The following is an 18,429-nucleotide window of genomic DNA, read 5'->3' as shown; positions in this document are numbered from 1 at the left end:
GGGTACCACTATGTCCCCTATCTAAGGGGCTAAGTTAAGATCGATTGTGCCGTCCACGAAGAGCAACTTAGAACTGTGCTTTAATTGAGACGAAAGCAGTCAAATCCTTCGAGTGTATCTTGACCGCGGCACACGATAATGAGCAAAGACTCGAACGTGCCAATATTCGACACCTGGCCCTTCTGCGGCTCACGACGCCGTGAACTCTTCCCACGTGACAGTTGAGTCGATCGGAATTTGTGGACTCGCGAACGACCATTCATCTGTAGACGGGGGTTCCCAGAGAGCCTTGCGTGTACTCTACGGAAGGGTTCGCATGGTCGAGGCGAATTGACAGACTCTTCTCTTGAGCAAAGAGTACAGGCCTCTCAACAGAAAGGAGATCATGATAGTCCGCCGCGCACTTTCGACAGAAGCCCAGACGTGATGAGCTGACCACATTGGCGGGAGTTCCACAACAGTTCGTCTCCGTAGTTGCTCAGTCCACAAATCGAGAACCACCTCCAACTGTTCGGCAAGCACTCTCTGCTTGATGTTGCAATCAAACAGCCTAATGATCAAGACCAGGACTAAGGCTTGCACGCACGCCAAGTTAACATCATAGGTCCAACTTGAGTGGGGCTCTAGTAAGGCGTTGACTTTCGAGTCGATAATGCGGTATACCATATTTTCGTTGGCCTCGGTCTTGCTCAAATAGACCGAACAGATGCAGTAGGCATCTTGGATAGGCTTGGGCGAAGAGTCTCGGTACAGACGTTGGTGGAGAAAGTCCGATCTGCCCTCGCGGACGAAGGTCTCTGGGTATCCTTTCAATACACGCAAGCAATAATCGGATCGACCGTCATCTTGCGCCGAAAATTCTTGGAAAAAGGTGCCTTCATCGAGCACAGGCTGCCACACCCAATTACCCTCACTGAAGTCGGTGAAGATTGGCGGAGCAGGAGAATCGGACACTGGAAAGGTGAAAGATTCGGGTCCGACATACCCCGCGTATTCTGACGGGGGTAGCTGTTGACTTGGAGGTTGGTTGAACCAAAAAGCAGGAACATCGAGGTTGATGGCCATGCCGGAGCTGGCCATGGCGAGACGGTTGGTATATGCGCATCTAAAACCTTTCTCAAGGCATCGAGCACACTGGGGAAGTCTTCGATTGCAGCGGCGCTTCGCCTGGGCGCACGCTAGACATGCCTTTTGACGGGACCGCTGACAGTTGTTACGGTTCTCGTTGTCGCCTGTGCTGAAAGCTTGAACCGGTGATTCGTGCATGGCGTTCAAGCCGTTCAAGGCCATGGGGCTTGACCACATTCAATCAATACCCTAGGATCGTGATGTCTTCCTGTGCAGCGCCACCAAATCACCCGCATACGCTCCTTGAAATTGCTGTAGGGACGTTTGTTCAGATCGAAGTATGGGGGAAGATGGCTCTAGCGGCGAGTGAGGCGAGTCAATGCAAAGGTCTGATTCCTCCTCATTACCCAACTTCACTCCGGTAGACTAAGCTAGGCGCCGACCCCGCTAGCGGAGGACTTTGGCGGAGTTTCATCAACGGCTCGACCAATATAGATCGACTGGAATGCCCATATTTGTCCTCCGCCGCCATTGGACGCGACATGTCGGCTAGATACAGAACTTCATGCCACCATTGTCATTCACGACACTCCCCGTACATGCGGCGTCAGGCGTACACAACATGCCGATCGCGCCAGCAGCTTCATGGTCGTAAGCTGGCCGTCCTCCAGCCGCCTCCGCATACTTGACCAGATCTTCGCCATCGATCTGTGGCCGTACCTCAGCCAACGGAGTATTCAGCAGGAAGGGTTTGCTCATGCGCTCAAATTCGCTCCCGGGCACGTGTGCATACATTTTCCTGGCAACAGGCCCTGGATTCACGGCGTTTACGGTGGCTCTGCTTGCCAGCTCTCGCGCCCAGGTCCGTGTCATCGCTTCGAGAGCTGCTTTCGATCCTCCATAGACACTGTGGCTTGCGCAGCCCAGCTGGGAAGACACGGAAGAAACATTTACAATCCTTCCGGAGCGGTCGTGAGGCAAATAAGGCATGGCCGCTTGCATCAACAGAAGTGGCCCAAGAACGTTGACAGCGTAGGACTGGTGGAAGCTTTCGAACTTGAAATCTTGGATCCACTCCATCGAGACGACACCCGCGTTGTTGACGATGATGTCGATCTGGAACCTCCCAGTCTTGCTATCTGTAAAGTGTTGTTTCGCTGCCGCAACGATGCTTGCAGGTCCACCGGGATCGCCCATGTCCGCTTGGACGGTTATCGCGACGGTGCCGTAGCTGGCATTTAGAATCGAGGCAAGTGTTGCCGCTTTCGACGCAGAGGAGTCCGAGGTGTAGTTGATCACGATGGAGCATCCTTTTGCTGCCAGGTTGCGGACGACTGCCGCTCCAATACCTTGCACCTCTTTAGCAAGATACGCCGTAAAGGTTACTGACGGATCATTCAATGCTACCAAGGAAAAGTACCAAGGCCCATCAGGTATATACAATATAAAGGTCAAGGCCCAAAGATCTTGGTGATCGTGGCTGAATAAAATTGGGTCTTAAATCTCGCTGAACTAACAAATTGTATTACTTTGACTCGTATATCTCAGGTTGGAGTCGATGCTCTAGAGGTACATATATACTGATCATCAAACAGCCGAGGACCGAGCCTACTCACGGCCGGGCGTGTCTGACCACTAAAGATAACAGCCACGATTCAAGAAACAAGCCATAGTCACCTGGGTTACTTCTCTCACCGCTTCAATTGCTAAACACGTCAAGAGAAGCTGCCGCTGAAGCGTCTGCGGCTGAAAACTCGACCCGCCTACGATGTCAACGCTACTGTAGCCTTGTGCCGGCTCTATCGCCCGCCTACGGATATACCGTCACAGCTACTTACATCGATAAAGGGCCCCTTCGGCGTTTATGTCTCTAATCGTCTAACTGCGTCGTTATGTCGCTGTCCATTATTGCCATAGGATCAGCCTCGTCTCCTACTCTTGAGTGATTTTTGCTTCCCTCAACTTTGAGTTATCAACTCTAGCGTCCGACGTTGGGACGGCGGTTCGCTGACGCGACCCTTGCACAGTATCGTAGCCGTCCACGGCCTCGTCGGCGATGCCTTCGCGACCTGCACGCACGCCAAATCTAGAAAGTTTCCATACAGTAAAAAGATCATTATGACTTTTGGCTATAATGCCGATGCGGCGTTTGGGTAGTCGGCAGCGGAGATCATTGATCACGCCAAAAGCTTATTGGCCAGTTTGCTGGAGAAAAGAGAGGAGGCGGACGTACGGTATATCAAACAGGGCGGGCTGAGACAGACGTTGATGTTGTGTTAGGAGATCCATCGTCCTCTCATGTTCATCGCCCACTCCCTTGGAGGAATCGTTTGGTGAAACAAGTACGGCTGATACCCTAGTTCTCTAGGAGGTATAAACCGATGATTAACCGTAGTCGTAGGCTCTCCTGCAAGCACGGCGAGGGCCACGATACCAAACCATCAAGGAAATGCGATCCTTGGTCTCTGCTTCCTGGGCACGCCTCATCGCAGCAGCGACAAGGCGATATATGGGAAGGTGCTGGCAACACTGGCACAGTTTGTGACCCAGTATCGATATCAAAATTCGGCAAACCTGCCATGCTTTTCTCCGCATGGGAGATTTGATTCTTTCTGGAGCTTCTTCACTGCCACTGCTTACGAGATACTTCGCTGAACTATACACTGCAGTATTCCGTATGGCACAAGAGAAGGAATTATAGCCCATATTTGTAGCCTCGAATTGGCTGTCAAAGCTACTACTCCGCAAAACCCGTCTTCCACTCCCAACACAGCCCATGCCTCCCGCGTCCAGAGGGCTTGTCATACTACGCTTCATCCGGCATGCCTCCAGCACGCGAATCTCTCGTCCCCTCCCTCCTCGACCGCTCACAGCACTCAAAGAGAACGCAAAGCCCAGTTTATCATTCCCTCTACGCGCCGAAGATGACAAGCCAATCCCTCAACCCATGCCCTCGCCCTCCCAAAGCGAACCGCCTCCTCCGCCACCTCCACCTCGCAACCCACTATTCTCAGCCTTCACATCTGCCACAGCCCGCCGCTGGCTCTGGCGGCTGTTCTTCCTCTTCCCGCCCATCGCTTTCATCATTACCGAGTTCCCCCTACGCATCGTGACCGTGCGCGGGCCCTCCATGGCGCCGTACCTGAACACGCACTCTTCCCCCGAACTCCCCGAGACGTCCTTCGACCGCATCCTCCTCCAAAAGGTGGCCTTCCCGTCACGTCCGAGCATCATCCTTCGAAACCCCAAATTCCAGATCCAGCGCGGCCAGATCATCGTGTTCTACGCCCCGCACGACCCGACCAAATGGGCCGTCAAGCGCGTCGTCGGGATCCCGGGAGACCGCGTCCAACCCTTACCGGGCTATCCAGGCGGTGACGAGCCCGTGGTCGTGCCGTACAACCACATCTGGGTCGAAGGCGACGCCAACAGCCGCGACAAGACGCTGGACTCGAACTGGTATGGGCCGATCAGCCAGAATCTGGTCATTGGTTTCGCCAAAGCAGTCTGGACCCCCTGGTCCTGGCCCTGGGAGTGGACCTCGGCGGTCAAGTGGCAGGAGCACGACTACCCGGCCAAGAAGAGCGGGCGGATCGAAGAGGACGTCGTGGGCGAGGCCAAGATCAACCCAGACAAGATCCGCATGAGCCTGGCGTTCGCCGACGGCACGGCGGAGAGGGAGTTGGTTGCGATGAAGTCCCGAAGGGACATGTTGCCGGATATGATGGCCGACCCGAAGAAGTTGGCCAAGATGCGCACAATCTATCGGCATGCGAGGTGGGAGTTGGATCAGCAGAACCCAGTGTCGCTGGACGTGGCCCAGGAGCTCGTGGGTGAGTTGGAGGCGGCGTTCGAGAGTGCCGGGTTGTACAAGGACGGGACTGAGCCACCCGTGAAGCCGCCCGTCGTGGCCTCGGCGGACGACGATGAGTCGGACCTCGATGTCGAGAAGAAGAAATTGCTTGATGAGTATCTGGAGAGACAACGACAGAAGGACTCGAAGACGGTCGGCAATGATGGTTTGAGTACGGCTTAATCACCACTTTGGCCGCTACTGTACGGCATCTGGGTTGGTGTCGAGTTTTTCGACTGTTACATAGCGGCGGCGCTTACGGGGTCACTCTGTAGAAGCGGAATTACGGTATATGGAGAAACTTGATAAAGAGTCGAAGATAAAAATGCGAAAGAGCAAAGGTATCAGAGCGTGGAACTTGCGGAACGAGCTGCAATCTATCTCGTGGCTTCATCATATCTTCCTCTGTCCCGTGTCTTAGATATATTCCTTCCTCTTCTGTGCGAGCCTGGCCTGGCCTACTGGCTCGAGCGCACTTCTGCATCTGATCGATCTCAAATTTCCCTATCCTTGCTCCTACCATTTGGCCTCCTTGCTAGCGAGAAATGTTTTCAGAATCTCGACCCTTTTCTCCAACGCAGACACCCATTTCTCCAGTGCCTGTCTCACGGTCTCTGGATCAGTCCCCTGACCTCCCAACCTGACGTAGAAATCTTTTCTGTACGGCGTGGCACTCATAGCCGCACTGAAAATTGGCTTGATCAGAAATCCGTGGTGCGGTGCCAGCGTGTTCTTGTAGGCTGCTCTGAACCCGTCTGCCAACTCTTTGTTTGGTTTGGCCTCTGTCGGCGCCACGGCCGCATTGCTCGTGAGATCTGCGCGCAGCGATTGTGCAGTGAAGTCGAGACCCCGGACCAGCCACAGCAGTCCCTCGGTAGCCTTGTGGGATTTCGAGGCGAGCTCGGTTTTGCAGAGTGCTTGCAGCGTGTCCGAGGAGCCCTGGGGCGCGGCCTTTTGCCGCTCGCGGACTTTGGTCACGTTAGTCATCATGTCGTTCTTGACTGGCGTGAAGGCCACCGAGCCCAAGAGGTCGAAGAGGGTGGTGGTGGCTTCGGAGGCATTGAGGAATTCGGTGGTCGAGATCCCCTGGTCGTCGGCGGAGATGGGCACATCTTCAAAGTGCACTTTGTGCGTGTCGAACCAGGTCTTGCCGGCGGGGATCTGAACGGTGGACATGGTCGGTGGGTGGTATGCAGGCGAAAAGGACAGGATACGCAGATTAAGTGAATGCTAACAGGTAGGTAGAAATGAGGAGTAGGGACACGGTAGACAAGTCAAGTTTGTCGGTGTCGGTGCGCATTGAGGGAGGGCACATGGTGGTGATGTCAAGGGACAGGGGCCGGTGCAAACCAAGCAAACAAGGCAAACTAGGTAAACAGAGCAGCGGGTGGAGGGTGAAGCACGTGACGCAGAATCTAACCGTGCTTTTCATAAGGCGAATTCTAGTCCTCGCTTGAGGCATGAATGGAAAATAGGTCTCTCCACTCCTTAAAGGAATACACCTCAGGAGTAGACTGGTCCGAATTAGGAAGAGGTTGTGGTGTAGAAGGGTACCGTGGTACACTATGCCACAAGTTCTGTCCACAAGTTGATAGGCAGCCTATGGTACAGACACTTTGGAATGAACCATTGCTAGCTTACTGTGCCCTGCCATAGCGAGCTGGTGATCGGGAAAGCCCCGTCATAGCCTTCAGCAAAGCACTATCCTCCACTGACCGTTTCACCATCCCAGCCGATGTGCCATTGAGACTAATGGGGGAGAATGCATTCGCCCACGTTTCATCCGAGAAGAGCGGAACGTCAACTTCACAGATGGTCCCTGGAGCCGGCAGAGTGCCGTTCTTGAAATATGCCTGGACATATTTGGCCGAGCACAACGACGGTTGCGCAATAGAGCAGTGCTGTAGTGGATGCAATGTTAGCAGACATCTCGCTTCGCAGCGCAGGATTAGACACTTACACCGTAGCCATTGTGCTGAAGCACGATACTGCCTTCAAACGCAGCGCTGTTGTTTCTTGCAGACACCAGAGGCGTAACAGGATCGTAGGTGTTGCCAATGATCAAGAGAGGATTCTTGGTTCGAATGTTGGACCAAGACCCGGAGTAAACTTCTTTGGCTCTCATCTTCCAAGGTGCGCATTGCATGATGTTATCAAGTCCCAAATCTAAACCGCCCCATTTGCTGGTCGGAACAACAGCCTCTTTGAAAGAATCGAAGGCAGACAGGATATCGGCTCGGAAGGCGACATCTCCACATCGGATGCCTTTGAAAGCATCAGGTGCTTCTCGGTCTGTACCATTCCCTCCCCCTGCCAACTGTTCGAGCGTGTCCACGTACCCAGTCGAGTTGCCTTGAATCAATAGGTCGAGTAGTACCGCGACAGTTGGCCAGCTATTTGGTCGATACATTGATTCGAACATGAATGTCTTCACCTTGTCATAGGAAATGATTATGGAGATCTCGTCCGTCACGACGATCGGGTTGTATCGAAGTGTTGCGAGGAATGCTTCGACGACATTGGAAATATCTTGGGACGTCTGACCTTCCTTTGCCAACGCACATTCATCGGGGTTAGCGACGCAGCCATCATAGAAGCCTTGCACAACGCTGTCAAGGCTGTCAAGGCTCTCGATTTCCCTATGGCTAGTGAGCACATCCATGCCGCAAAAGAGGCGGGAACGCCATACTCTCCGGAGTAATATTCGTGTACGTTGACATTGCCATCAAGGACGACTTTGTCGACTTTTTCTGGAAACATCGCGGAGAAGGTTGCCCCGAGAGCCGTGCCATATGAAAAACCTATCGCCTTCAGCATTGGTCAATCAGGAGTATTGACGGACTGACCCCAGTATCGAAGAAGTCCGTCTTCTCCGAGAGCGTCCACGATACGGGCCATATCTCTGGCAACGAAGGAAGTGCCGAGCAATCCTCCAATGTCGGCCGCAGCATCGAGGCATTGAGAAGCGGCGACTTCGGCGTATGCGAGATTTTGTCCCAACGCAGTATCAGATGCGTTGCCAAGAGTGTTGTCCGGAGGAGCCAGGAGTGCGCGGTCCATGTCAGAGTTGTCGTAGCAGTCGAAGCGGAGTGTGTTTGCCGTGCCTCTGTAGGACGTCAGTCTCGAGTTGTAGGATGGGCGAAAAAGAGGTCTCACCTTGGATCAAAGCCAATGAGATTGAACTCACCTCCGAGTACCCTGTATAGCATCTGTCAGCTTCTGTGGCTTGTACCAATGTTGAATCCGTACGTCATGAACTCCTCGCCGAATGAAGTGATCATATCAGCCCCTCCAGCACCCGGTCCACCAGGATTGAAAAGTACGCTTCCCCTTGCTGGCTGTTTAACCGCATCGATCTTGGTTAAAGTTAACGTCAGAGTGTTGTTTGACTTTGGGTTGCTGTAGTCGAGCGGGACAGTGAAGTTGGCACAGCTGTATGGCAGATCGCTTTCGAACCCTAGGTATGAACAGTGTGTACTCCATTTAATCTTGTCATCCCCCAGATGTGTTTTCAACTCGTCGTCACGAGAGTATATTTGAGGGAGTCCGAGGACATGCCCAAAGGCGGTTGCGAGGAGGAGACCAGTTGATAACATTTTGCCAGGTGAGAACGGATCGAAAGAGTAAGACTTCGAATGGCACTTCTTTGTCAATGGATAATAAAATCTGGGGTGCCTTCCAGAAACATTGCGATGTTACCTCGGGATCAGGAATTGACTTCCTTTCGGAGCGATGCATAGCTGGTTTGAGGTACCACATGAGGGCCATCGATTCGGCTAGGTTCATAGAGCAGTTGCTTTCCAGAGCAGCATATACTGAAAAAGGCTTTGGGATGGAACACTCGAATGAGCAAGGACGGAAATATTGATTAGCACCATTGAATGCTAAAAGCCGCATACCTTTGTGCTAGGGCAGAAATCCTGTCGAAAGTAATGCTGTCGTCTAGATTCCGACGCTCAGACCTCAAAATGAGGCTGTCTTGGCTGGTCCAGGTGTCGAAGCAAGGACCACCAGATTGTACCTCAGCACGTGTGCTATGGCCTCAATATTGCTCCCGAAATAGTAACAGCAACAAAGCGTCGGCAGGGCTTGCTGGGGAGCTGTAAGGTACCGGCGGGAGCGGGATCATGTTCGCAGCTCGACGAGATCTCGAGTGGACGGTGCACCAGGAACGATGATGATTGCACCAGGTCAGCTCAAATCCAGAGATGGAGCGCGGAAAATGCAAGTTGCCTTCACTTCAGCGCACGCAGGTAGCAGTGCTTTCTTTTGAATCTGTTTCACCCATATTGCGCATCGAATCATTGGCTGTCTACTAGGTTGATCGGCGAAGAGTCGTGTAGAGAGGATGAAAGTCCAAGAACACCCTCTATGAACAAATTCCTGCGGGCTGGAAATTCAAATAGAATGACAAAATACTTGGCGCAATGTGGTGCGGGAGTCGGCTGGGGAAATCAATCTAATCCTTGCTGTCAGACACTCAATCTTCTCGCTTCGACAGGACGTTGTTTGCAATTCCAAAGGAAGAGCCACCACAGCCTCTCAGATCCCTGTGATTGTCATCTATTGTGTTCATCATGGTTACAACTGACACATGTTAAAGCCCGCCTCGTCTTTTATTAATTTGGAGCTGTGATGTATTATACATGGACTACTTATGTGCTACCTTGATGGAGAGGCGAGCCTTTGGGCGTTGATGTACAAGGTTGATACTTACCTCAAATCCTCTTTATCAAATCCCCTAGAAACTGTTCCCGCCATTTGAAAAAGATGCTTGCATGTGTCTCATCTTCCACTCGAAGAGTTGCTCGATCGCCCAACCGCTTGGCTATTGTTTCCCCGTGGTTGAGCGGAACATTGACATCTTGCTTCCCATACCACAGCTGCACTGGCAGGTCAGGACGAATATCCTGAATGCGAAATCCCAGGTCCTTGGACAGTAGAATGCCATCTTGCAGGGTCGGATCAAACCCTTGAGCGAAGGTCTCCCGACCCGAGCGCAACATGAGCCGGGCATTGACTGGATCCGTCATAACTTCAACGTCTTTCTTGTCAGCTTTCGACAAATCCTTCATGTGCTGCTCAAGGCGCTTCTCGTCACTCCAATCCAGGCGGCCGTTTGTTTGCGACTGCCAGAACCACCGATTGACGATGCGGGGGGTGTAGGGATAAAATGTGAATCCGAGCCAATTCACCCATCGCGCCCCTTTCATACCGATTTCAGATACAGGTCCAAGGCCGCAGACGATCGAAACACACTTGAGCTTTTCTCGAGGTAATGCAAAAGCGCAAGCGAGCGCGTATGGTCCACCGCCTGATACTCCCTTGACCATGATGATCATTAGCTCGCCGTCGCGAAGATCATTAGAAGTACCAGGCCGCACGTACCAGGACACCATATCTCTCCAGCTTGAGATGATCTGCCAGGTGTTCCAGATCTTTTGGGTGGTCAAGGAGTGTTCGACCGGGTTGCGGCGAGCTCAAACCTATGCCAGGTCTGTCTGGAGCAATGATGCGGGCCCCTAGTTTCAGGCCGATGTCGTGGAGATGGGCGCCCTCGATGCGGGATCCCGGATGGCCATGCACAAAAAAGACAGCGCGGCCCGTCTGAGAGCCATACTGCGCGTATCCAAGCTTTCGTCCATCCGGGAGGAGAAGCGTGTCTGAGTTATCATGGTCGAGACCCGTAACCGACATTGGAGTTGCTGATGCGAGAAGCTCGGGAGGGCTGGCTGAACTATGTGCTGCTGAGCTATCAATTAGCCCATCTATGCTTTCACGACTGAACATACAACACGGCACATCAACTTGAAGTATCGAACATGATGCTCATGATAATGTGCAACCCCAGCGTCTAATAAGGGGTTGATGAAGCGAGGCTCGGCAACTGCCGGACGCTCCGACAAAACCCGCGAATGAGTCATGGGGAGGACTACTAGGAATAGTCCGAATACGAGTGTTGAAATCTCACGAGCGGTTCTTGCACAGTCACACTCGGCCAAAAGAACGCCAGCTTGCAGCTTTCACTATGAACAATGTCGCAACGGCGTGCCTGATCGGCGGCACCTTTGCTCGCTATCGTCCCCCGTCGCGAGCGTCGCTGTAGCTCCCCGCTACTCTCGTCGCGCATCTGTCTTATGACGGAAGGCTGGAATCTTGGGCCCAATCCCCCCTCGTACGCGACTGCAGATCTCGAGTCCGCAGTTCTGGACCGAATACGACTCCTGCTCAACGGGCTTCAAATCAATTTCATGCGTCGAGGGTCTCGGGTCCTCCTGGTGAAGCCATAAATAGGTGCGCATCATCACACTAAGCTAGTCAGGCCACCCACCGTTGCAGGTGATTTTCTGCTCCCATCCGTGGATTTGCTGTCTGCGGCGACAATCTCCTCGTCACGGAGCTCTTCTTGAGCCAGAGCGCGTTTCTTGCGGTCGCGCTCCCCAAGAATGGTGAGCAGAACTGAGACACAACAGAGTGCTACGCCCAGACATGCGGCTGCAATAAAAGCCGCATGGAAACGTGGTGCAAGAACTGTCCTCCAAACGGTCAGTGTCCACCATATCGACTGGATGTAGCTGAACATGTTTGACCAAGCGATCACAAACCCTCGCATCTCATGATCATGTGGGATCAGCTCAGAGTACCATGCATAGTATATGCCGGGCACGCCAGCGCAGGTGTATGTCAAATAGTACGCCACGTACTTGAGCCCATCAGGAACATCCCAGATGGCGAGCACGATGCAACCGAAAATGGTAGGCACTTGCATGGCGATCAGTGCCTGCCATCGTTTGCCTCGGAGCAGTGGGGAGTCCGATAAGATGCCTGCCAGTATCTGCACTACCACGCCGACAGCGTATTGACCGGTAGGCCAGACGTTGATCTGGTAGATGGAATGATGTGTGGCCTTGAGCCAGAGGGCAAAGACCGGCTGGTAGATTGGGTAGCTGGCTTGGACAAAAAAATACCCGACCGGGAGAATCCAGAACTGCCATTGAGCCATGATGCGGAAGATCTTGGTCCGATCCCACGCCGACGCCCCTAGAGGTTTCATCCCATCGGCAGCCAGCCTCCTCTTCGCCCATTCAGCCTCTTCTTTTGTGATGTAGAAGGCACGGGTGGTCTCTGGGAAGTCCGGAAAGAAAAAGTACCCAAGGATGCCAACAGGGAGACTAATGACTCCACAGATGATATACAGCCACTGCCACCCTTCGTGTCCAAGAACACCGTCCAGTCCTCGGTATGCTCCGGCCTGCAAATAGCCGCTGAACATGCCAGCCAAGCTCGCCGTGGCATAGAATATGGTCATACGCTTCCCACGCTCGCTCCTGGTGTACCATGAGCCAATGATGTACACGACCGTTGGGAAGTATGTGCCTTCGCATATGGCCAGCAGAAATCGCATGGCGTAGAGCTGAGACGACGTCTTGACTGCCGCTGAGCAGAAGGTGAAGACGGACCATAGAACCTCCATTGTTGGGATGAGGATGGACGGACGCACACGCGTGGCCAACATGACCGCGGGTAATTGGCCAAGAACATATCCGGCCGTGAAGACATTGCCGGCATATGTGAGCTGACTTCCATTCATGTTCAGCGCTTCTTTCATCCCAGATACATAAGCATTGCTGATATTCGCTTGGTCCAGGTTCTTGCTGAAATACCCCAGGCAGGATATACTAAGCAGGAAGACGTCAAGCTTGAACAAGAACCACTTCTCATCTTTCGGCCTGTCAGGATCATCCCAGACGTAGCGCTGAATGGAGCGTAGGACACGTCGAGTCCTCGTCCTAGGAGTTTTCAGAGGTTGAGCATCAACGACTGGGGTCACTGTTGTCGAAATCGACCCGCCGACTGGACCGGCATCGGCCTCCAAAGCAGGCTTGTCTAAGTCGGATACCTTTAAGGCCATATTTTCGCATCGATCGGGTTCTTGCCAAAGAATTGCAAGTACTCTGGACGAAGGTCTCTCGCGACATGATTTACAACGGCGACGGCCACTGGTGACAACCACTATATAAACAGAGTCCGCACGCGATTGCGACATTTTGGACATTACTTCCATCATCGACCTACCTCAAAATCCAACCCGACCAACTCCGGATGTCTCCGGCGTAGAACGGTATCTACGAAGCAGGACTCCGCTCTATCGCAGGAGGAGACCAGGTCGCTAGCACAAAAGAGACAAGCTGAGATATGTAACAATGGTGTACTAGTCGCAGGGCGCGAATCAGACTGCCCAGATACTTTGGACTGCCACATGTCTCGGTCAGCACTCGGGACTTCAGGAGCCGATATGCAACAACCCTCGGGCCTCACAAAGCCCACGCTCTCTGTACTCACTATGATATGCCGGATTCGATTTCAAAGCACCCAGTGAGAGGGTCTACCTTGCACACGCATTGTGAAGCGAGGTTATCTTTCAGCGAATGAGAGTCGCGGCCACGACCCGATGGCGACATATCATGGAAGGATGACAACACTTTCCCCTCACAGTAGATATTTAACGAGAAGAAGCACACTCAACGGGCCCAGGTATGTCGTCCGGCTGCTCAACGGACGCTGATCGAACACTTTTATAGAACGACAAACCGCGCCAAGATCTTCATAAGACCCCCAGACGTGCAACGAAGTTTTAGATATGTCCAGCACCACCGTGGAACCGGCAGCCGTCAAGGTCCAGCCAGACCAGGCTGATGACCCCCACCAATACGACTACAGCCGGCTTACGCCCTACGAGCACCCACCTGAGACCAAGGCCGACCTTCCCTGGGCCGAGCTCGTCACGCTCGACCTGGAAGACTACGCGCGACCGGGTGGCAAGGAGCGACTGGCCCAACAACTCGAGCACGCCGTGCACGACGTCGGCTTCTTCTATGTGAAGAACTTCGGCCTCACGCAGACACAAATAGACCAACAATTCACGCTGGCCAAGAATTTCTTCGACCTGCCCGTGGCGGAGAAGGAGAAGTACGAGATCAACTACGCGGCCGCGGACTACAACGGCTGGCGCCGACCGGGCCGATACCTGCAAGGCAACGCCAAGGACAACGTGGAGATCTACAACTTCGCCAAGTTCACGCCCGACTTCGCGGGCAAGTACGACCAGCCGGCGCTGCTGAAGGCGCACCTTTCCGAGATCGAGCACTTCCACCGCACGCTGCACGCCAACGTCGTGCTGCCGCTGTTGCGCCTGTTCGCCATCATCCTGCGCCTGCCGGACGAGGACTACCTGGCCCGACAGCACACGTACGACAAGAAATCCGAGGACCACATGCGCTACATGCTGTACTACCCACGCAGCGAGGAGGAGTGGAAGGCCAGCAACTACGGCAAAGGCGGCGGCCACACCGACCTGGGCTCCGTGACGCTCTTGTTCCGCCAGCCCGTCGCAGGACTGCAGATCCTCGGCGACACCGACGGCGAGTGGCGCTACGTCGCCGCGCAGCCCGGTACCATCACCGTCAACCTGGCCGACACGTTGGCGCACTTGACGGGCGGATGGCTGAAGAGTTCGGTGCACCGGGTCGTTGCGCCGCCCGAGGACCAACGCCAGTACAAGAGGACGGGGCTGCTGTACTTTGCCCGTCCGCATAATGATACGGTGTTGGTGCCGATCACGGACTCGCCAGTTCTTCGCGAAGCTGGCGTGGAGCCCAGGTTCGATCAACCGGTGACAATGGCGGAGTACGTCAAAGCCAAGCAGTTGCTTCAACTCAATCCAGACATCGCAGCGAAGAGATGGGCAGAAAAGGGCGACGGGACCGTCGAGGTGCTCGCTGGCTTCCACGACAGGAAGTATAAGGAGTAAATCTCAGCGGAGAATTGTATGGGAAACCTTTCTGGCCCCAGCGTGTTCCGTTGGATTTTGGCCACCGTCAAAACGGAAGCTTATGTGTCTCTAAGCTAGTCCGAACCTATGGTGATGCATACATACCGTAGCGAGCAGTTCCTTGATCGATGCAGCTGTATGCATACATATCCAGGACTTTGCTGGGCACTATGATTCAATTTCAAACAAGGGTTGACCTATGTGTTCTCCATCAGCTTGCTCTTTGCCGCCTAGAATGGTACGACCTGGCCCGACCAATCTCTGAACCCACCACTCGTCTCTTTGGACGCCGAGTCAATTAGGCCTAGCAATCCATTGCACACTTTATCAATCGGGACAAATCGGTCCGCCAGGGTCGGGTTCTTCTTAAGCGCCTCCTCCATGAATGACTTGTACTCTCTCGTCAAATCCGTCATCACGGGTCCAGGCGTCAACATCTCGATCACCATGTCAGGATACTCGACGCTCAATTTGCGCATGGCGTGATTCAGGCCGGCCTTGCTGATTCCGTACGCGACGGTCTGCGAGTGCGCATGTTGCGGGATCTGTGTGGTCGAGCCGATGGCCGAGCTGATGGCGATGAACTTTGCGGGGCCCAGAGGTAGGCAAGCACGGAACAGCTGCAACGGACCGACTGTGTTGACGTCGACGGCTTCGAGGATGGCTTCGGCTGGGGTGTCTACCGTCGGCCCGCGCTTCGAAAGCGTGCCCGCGTTGGCGATGACTACGTCGACATGCGTGATGCCGTGCGTCTTTCGGAGCGTCGAGATCGCGGTCTCGGCGGATCCGGGTTGCTTGGCGTCATATGGTAGGATGGTGAGCGTGTTGGACGCGCCGGGCGTGGTGGAAGCGAGAGATTTTGAAGTTTCGTGGTCGAGGTCGCGGACTAGTGCGACCACACTGGTATTGGGCCTCGATAGGATCAGGTCCGTGAGACCGCGGCCTATGCCACGGTTGGCGCCGGTGATGAGGTAGACGGTGCTCATTTCCTGTCAGACGTAATCGAGTGTTGAGGGAAGTTCAAGGCTCCTAAGAAGAGGTGTAATGAGGTTGAAGCAGAAGTCGTCTTTCAGTGACGACGCTCCCCAGCAAGCCCATATTTATAGGCTTGGTTATACAAAACCGAAACAAGTGCAGAGTCCGAGTTGGACGGCCTCAGTAGGAGGCCTGTCCACTGAGGCTGCAAGAGAGTTCAAGTGAAAGAGGGAACATGGCTTAAGGCCGGGATTAAAGCCGAAGCAAGGCTCGCACCGTAGGAGACTCTGAAGATCGGGCGCCCCAATGCATGAACGACTTCGTCCCGATAGATTTTGGAGCTTCTGTGCAGCTGGCGGTGCGTATGCACCTCAGCTGTATCTCCGGACTTTATCGTCAAGCTTACGATTGGGAGATAGAACCGTGCATTGTGAAGCGTACACAGTACAGTAGATAGATCACGTGATGAGGCTTCGAACCAAGAGAACGTAATGCCTGGCCGCAAACATCACGCAGAACTCCGTGCGGGGAGGAAGCAAGTAGCATTAAGACTTACCTTGCCAACGGACTGAACAGAACACTACCCTCTCCCCAATGAAATCATCAAAGTCAGGGTAGACATCATGGTAGAAGTCAAGCAATACCAGCTCCCTCCCACCGCTCTGATCCCGAACTCTCCACAACCTCTCCTTCATTATCCCAGATTTCTGTCCGTCGAATCCGGCAATGACGCCGCGACGAAGATTTACGATCTTTTCTCCAGCAACGGATGGCAGACGCAATGGATCTTCCGGTACGGTCAGACTCAGACCTCTCACTACCACAGCATGGCTCATGAGTGCATGGTGGTTCTAACTGGCACCGCCACCATCCGCTTTGGCGTGGCAGATACCGACCCGGACCTTGAGAAGAGCACGTTCGGGTCTGGCAGAGAGGAGGGAGGCATCGAAGTGGCAGCTGGACCGGGCGATGTGTTTATCCTGCCTGCCGGAACTGCGCACAAGACGTTCAACACGAACCCGCTGACGGAGTTCAAGCTGTTGACGCCGGGCGATGGGCACTCAGTTGCAGCCGAAGATGTCAGAGATGCTCTTGCCAATATCGAGCTCTCGGGCTTCACAATGATCGGTGCTTATCCCAAGGGCGGAGGGGAATGGGACTTCGCCAAAGGGGGAGAGAATGCTGGTGGTTATGAGCAAGTCTGGTCAGTGCCAAAACCGGAGAGGGATCCTGTGCTGGGCGAGTCAGAGGAAGGCCTTTGCGGACGGTGGAGGTAGTCAGTTGGCCACGGACAGTCCTATCTTGTTCTTCGGAGACATCTGGTCAGTACAAGTACTTGACCCGCTGCTGGAGAAGGAGCGAGGAAGATATCCAGAGACTGCTCCCCTCGCTGGTCACGTGCTAAATAGTCACGTGATCATCGGAGATTTGCGCCGGTTTGCGTGCCATGACGTAGTCTTGTAACTCTGTCACAACAGTAACAGTCACCCACCAGTCATTGATTTTGAGATACGTGAATTTCAAAGTCACTGCTCGACTCGTACTCGGTTGTTCCTTGCAGAAGCACAATCACTCCCAGGACCATCAACCAACATGTCCTCATTCGGTAGTCAGTCAGCCAAGGCAAAAGCTGCAGCGGTCGTCGAAGATCTGACTGGCGGTTTCACGGCCAACGAAACTGTACCGGAGACAGATACCAGCACAACTGCAAGGGGTTCAGCTACAGACGATGTCGTGGGTGGTGAATCGGTTGGCGGCCTCGCATCAAAAGCCAACAACGAGGCTGCTAGTCGACATACAGACCCAGACGCCGAGCCTCCTCGCCTCAACAAGGATCAGAAGCCGGACATCACCACCGAAACCGCGCCCACTACCACATCTGCCAGAAAAGCAGCTCCTACCTTCGATACCGACAAGGCACCGCCGAATGATCAAGAACCTGCATAAAGAGGAAGATGTCTGTACAAGAGCGTCTAAAAGCATATGACGAGTCGTCTTCAATGGAGGCTCGCCAGGCCCTTCATATTCAACCACTACCTGGTACGTAGGGAAATTGTGAGATGGTTGGTGCTTGGCACTGCGTCTACTTGACCAGTCGTCTTTCTTTTCTCTCCCTCTTTCTCCTGTTTCTTTCTTGCACCCTCTGATCGGATGATCCGTCTTTCAGAAATATATCCATCACGCCTTCACACTGGTGTTGAAACGAGCGTTAAGAAACGAGATCGATGCTCAGGGGCTCCAAACGTCCTCTTACACCTCCGCTGCTTGGCATCCCTGACTCTTCCACCTGAAACGTTCTTTCTCCCATTATTTGCTTTCACATACCTTGGCTCTTGGCTGCATTGGCAGTGTCGAGTCCGGTGGATTTGAGCCAGCTTCCCTCATTCCCGGCTGTCCTCGACCATGGAACAGCCTCGCCAAGCGCCCAACAGGTCCGATGCCACTTCGCTATCCAGGTTCAACGACTCCTCTCTCCTCGTTTCGCCTTCTATGTTGTATCCCGGACCCACTGGCAGCGGGAAAGGCCCTGATCCCCAGCGGCAGAGGCTTTGCGATGGTCCCCAGAAGTCTTGGCCACAGCCTCGTGTTAGACCAACGGGCTGGGCACTTCCTTTTCCCTCTCTGCTCCGCCAAGGTCCCTTCAACGTTTGCAGTGAGACGATGATTCGTCCCCAGCATACTGGTACCTGCCTCGTGAATT

At 53.8% G+C, this 18,429-nt stretch overlaps 10 protein-coding genes across 10 annotated transcripts; 4 read left to right on the top strand and 6 right to left on the bottom strand.

The window, feature by feature from the left end:
• Positions 1-300: 300 nt before the first annotated feature.
• Positions 301-2,265, bottom strand: PV05_03806 (uncharacterized protein; the record flags this gene model as incomplete). The annotated part of the gene is made up of 2 exons (XM_013464482.1): positions 301-1,105; positions 1,754-2,265. The coding sequence occupies 2 exons, from the start codon at positions 2,263-2,265 to the stop codon at positions 301-303; spliced, it is 1,317 nt and encodes a 438-aa protein (XP_013319936.1).
• Positions 2,266-3,711: 1,446 nt separating this feature from the next.
• Positions 3,712-5,314, top strand: PV05_03805 (signal peptidase I). The gene has a single exon (XM_013464481.1). It carries the CDS (start codon positions 3,845-3,847, stop codon positions 5,102-5,104), a length of 1,260 nt encoding a protein of 419 aa, XP_013319935.1. The 5' UTR covers positions 3,712-3,844; the 3' UTR covers positions 5,105-5,314.
• Positions 5,234-6,207, bottom strand: PV05_03804 (uncharacterized protein). The gene has a single exon (XM_013464480.1). It carries the CDS (start codon positions 6,095-6,097, stop codon positions 5,438-5,440), a length of 660 nt encoding a protein of 219 aa, XP_013319934.1. The 5' UTR covers positions 6,098-6,207; the 3' UTR covers positions 5,234-5,437.
• A 138-nt stretch (positions 6,208-6,345) lies between these two features.
• Positions 6,346-8,940, bottom strand: PV05_03803 (uncharacterized protein). Its single transcript, XM_013464479.1, has 6 exons — positions 8,171-8,940; positions 8,078-8,119; positions 7,768-8,027; positions 7,611-7,722; positions 6,882-7,560; positions 6,346-6,822 (listed from the first exon to the last, which is right to left on the bottom strand). Exons 1-6 carry the CDS (start codon positions 8,515-8,517, stop codon positions 6,559-6,561), a joined length of 1,704 nt encoding a protein of 567 aa, XP_013319933.1. The 5' UTR covers positions 8,518-8,940; the 3' UTR covers positions 6,346-6,558.
• A 699-nt stretch (positions 8,941-9,639) lies between these two features.
• Positions 9,640-10,618, bottom strand: PV05_03802 (uncharacterized protein; the record flags this gene model as incomplete). The annotated part of the gene is made up of 2 exons (XM_013464478.1): positions 9,640-10,245; positions 10,310-10,618. 2 exons carry the CDS (start codon positions 10,616-10,618, stop codon positions 9,640-9,642), a joined length of 915 nt encoding a protein of 304 aa, XP_013319932.1.
• Positions 10,619-11,225: 607 nt separating this feature from the next.
• PV05_03801 (uncharacterized protein) lies at positions 11,226-12,833 on the bottom strand (the record flags this gene model as incomplete). Its single annotated transcript, XM_013464477.1, has 1 exon — positions 11,226-12,833. One exon carries the CDS (start codon positions 12,831-12,833, stop codon positions 11,226-11,228), a length of 1,608 nt encoding a protein of 535 aa, XP_013319931.1.
• Positions 12,834-13,562: 729 nt separating this feature from the next.
• Positions 13,563-14,732, top strand: PV05_03800 (uncharacterized protein; the record flags this gene model as incomplete). The annotated part of the gene is made up of 1 exon (XM_013464476.1): positions 13,563-14,732. The coding sequence occupies one exon, from the start codon at positions 13,563-13,565 to the stop codon at positions 14,730-14,732; it is 1,170 nt and encodes a 389-aa protein (XP_013319930.1).
• Positions 14,733-14,983: 251 nt separating this feature from the next.
• PV05_03799 (uncharacterized protein) lies at positions 14,984-15,739 on the bottom strand (the record flags this gene model as incomplete). The annotated part of the gene is made up of 1 exon (XM_013464475.1): positions 14,984-15,739. One exon carries the CDS (start codon positions 15,737-15,739, stop codon positions 14,984-14,986), a length of 756 nt encoding a protein of 251 aa, XP_013319929.1.
• Positions 15,740-16,351: 612 nt separating this feature from the next.
• On the top strand, positions 16,352-17,005 carry PV05_03798 (uncharacterized protein; the record flags this gene model as incomplete). The annotated part of the gene is made up of 1 exon (XM_013464474.1): positions 16,352-17,005. The coding sequence occupies one exon, from the start codon at positions 16,352-16,354 to the stop codon at positions 17,003-17,005; it is 654 nt and encodes a 217-aa protein (XP_013319928.1).
• A 316-nt stretch (positions 17,006-17,321) lies between these two features.
• PV05_03797 (uncharacterized protein) lies at positions 17,322-17,675 on the top strand (the record flags this gene model as incomplete). The annotated part of the gene is made up of 1 exon (XM_013464473.1): positions 17,322-17,675. One exon carries the CDS (start codon positions 17,322-17,324, stop codon positions 17,673-17,675), a length of 354 nt encoding a protein of 117 aa, XP_013319927.1.
• Positions 17,676-18,429: the final 754 nt, after the last annotated feature.

The sequence above is a fragment of the Exophiala xenobiotica genome (assembly GCF_000835505.1).
Source record: "Exophiala xenobiotica strain CBS 118157 unplaced genomic scaffold supercont1.2, whole genome shotgun sequence".
NCBI lineage: Eukaryota > Fungi > Ascomycota > Eurotiomycetes > Chaetothyriales > Herpotrichiellaceae > Exophiala > Exophiala xenobiotica.
This window is presented reverse-complemented; position numbering and strand designations above follow the sequence as displayed.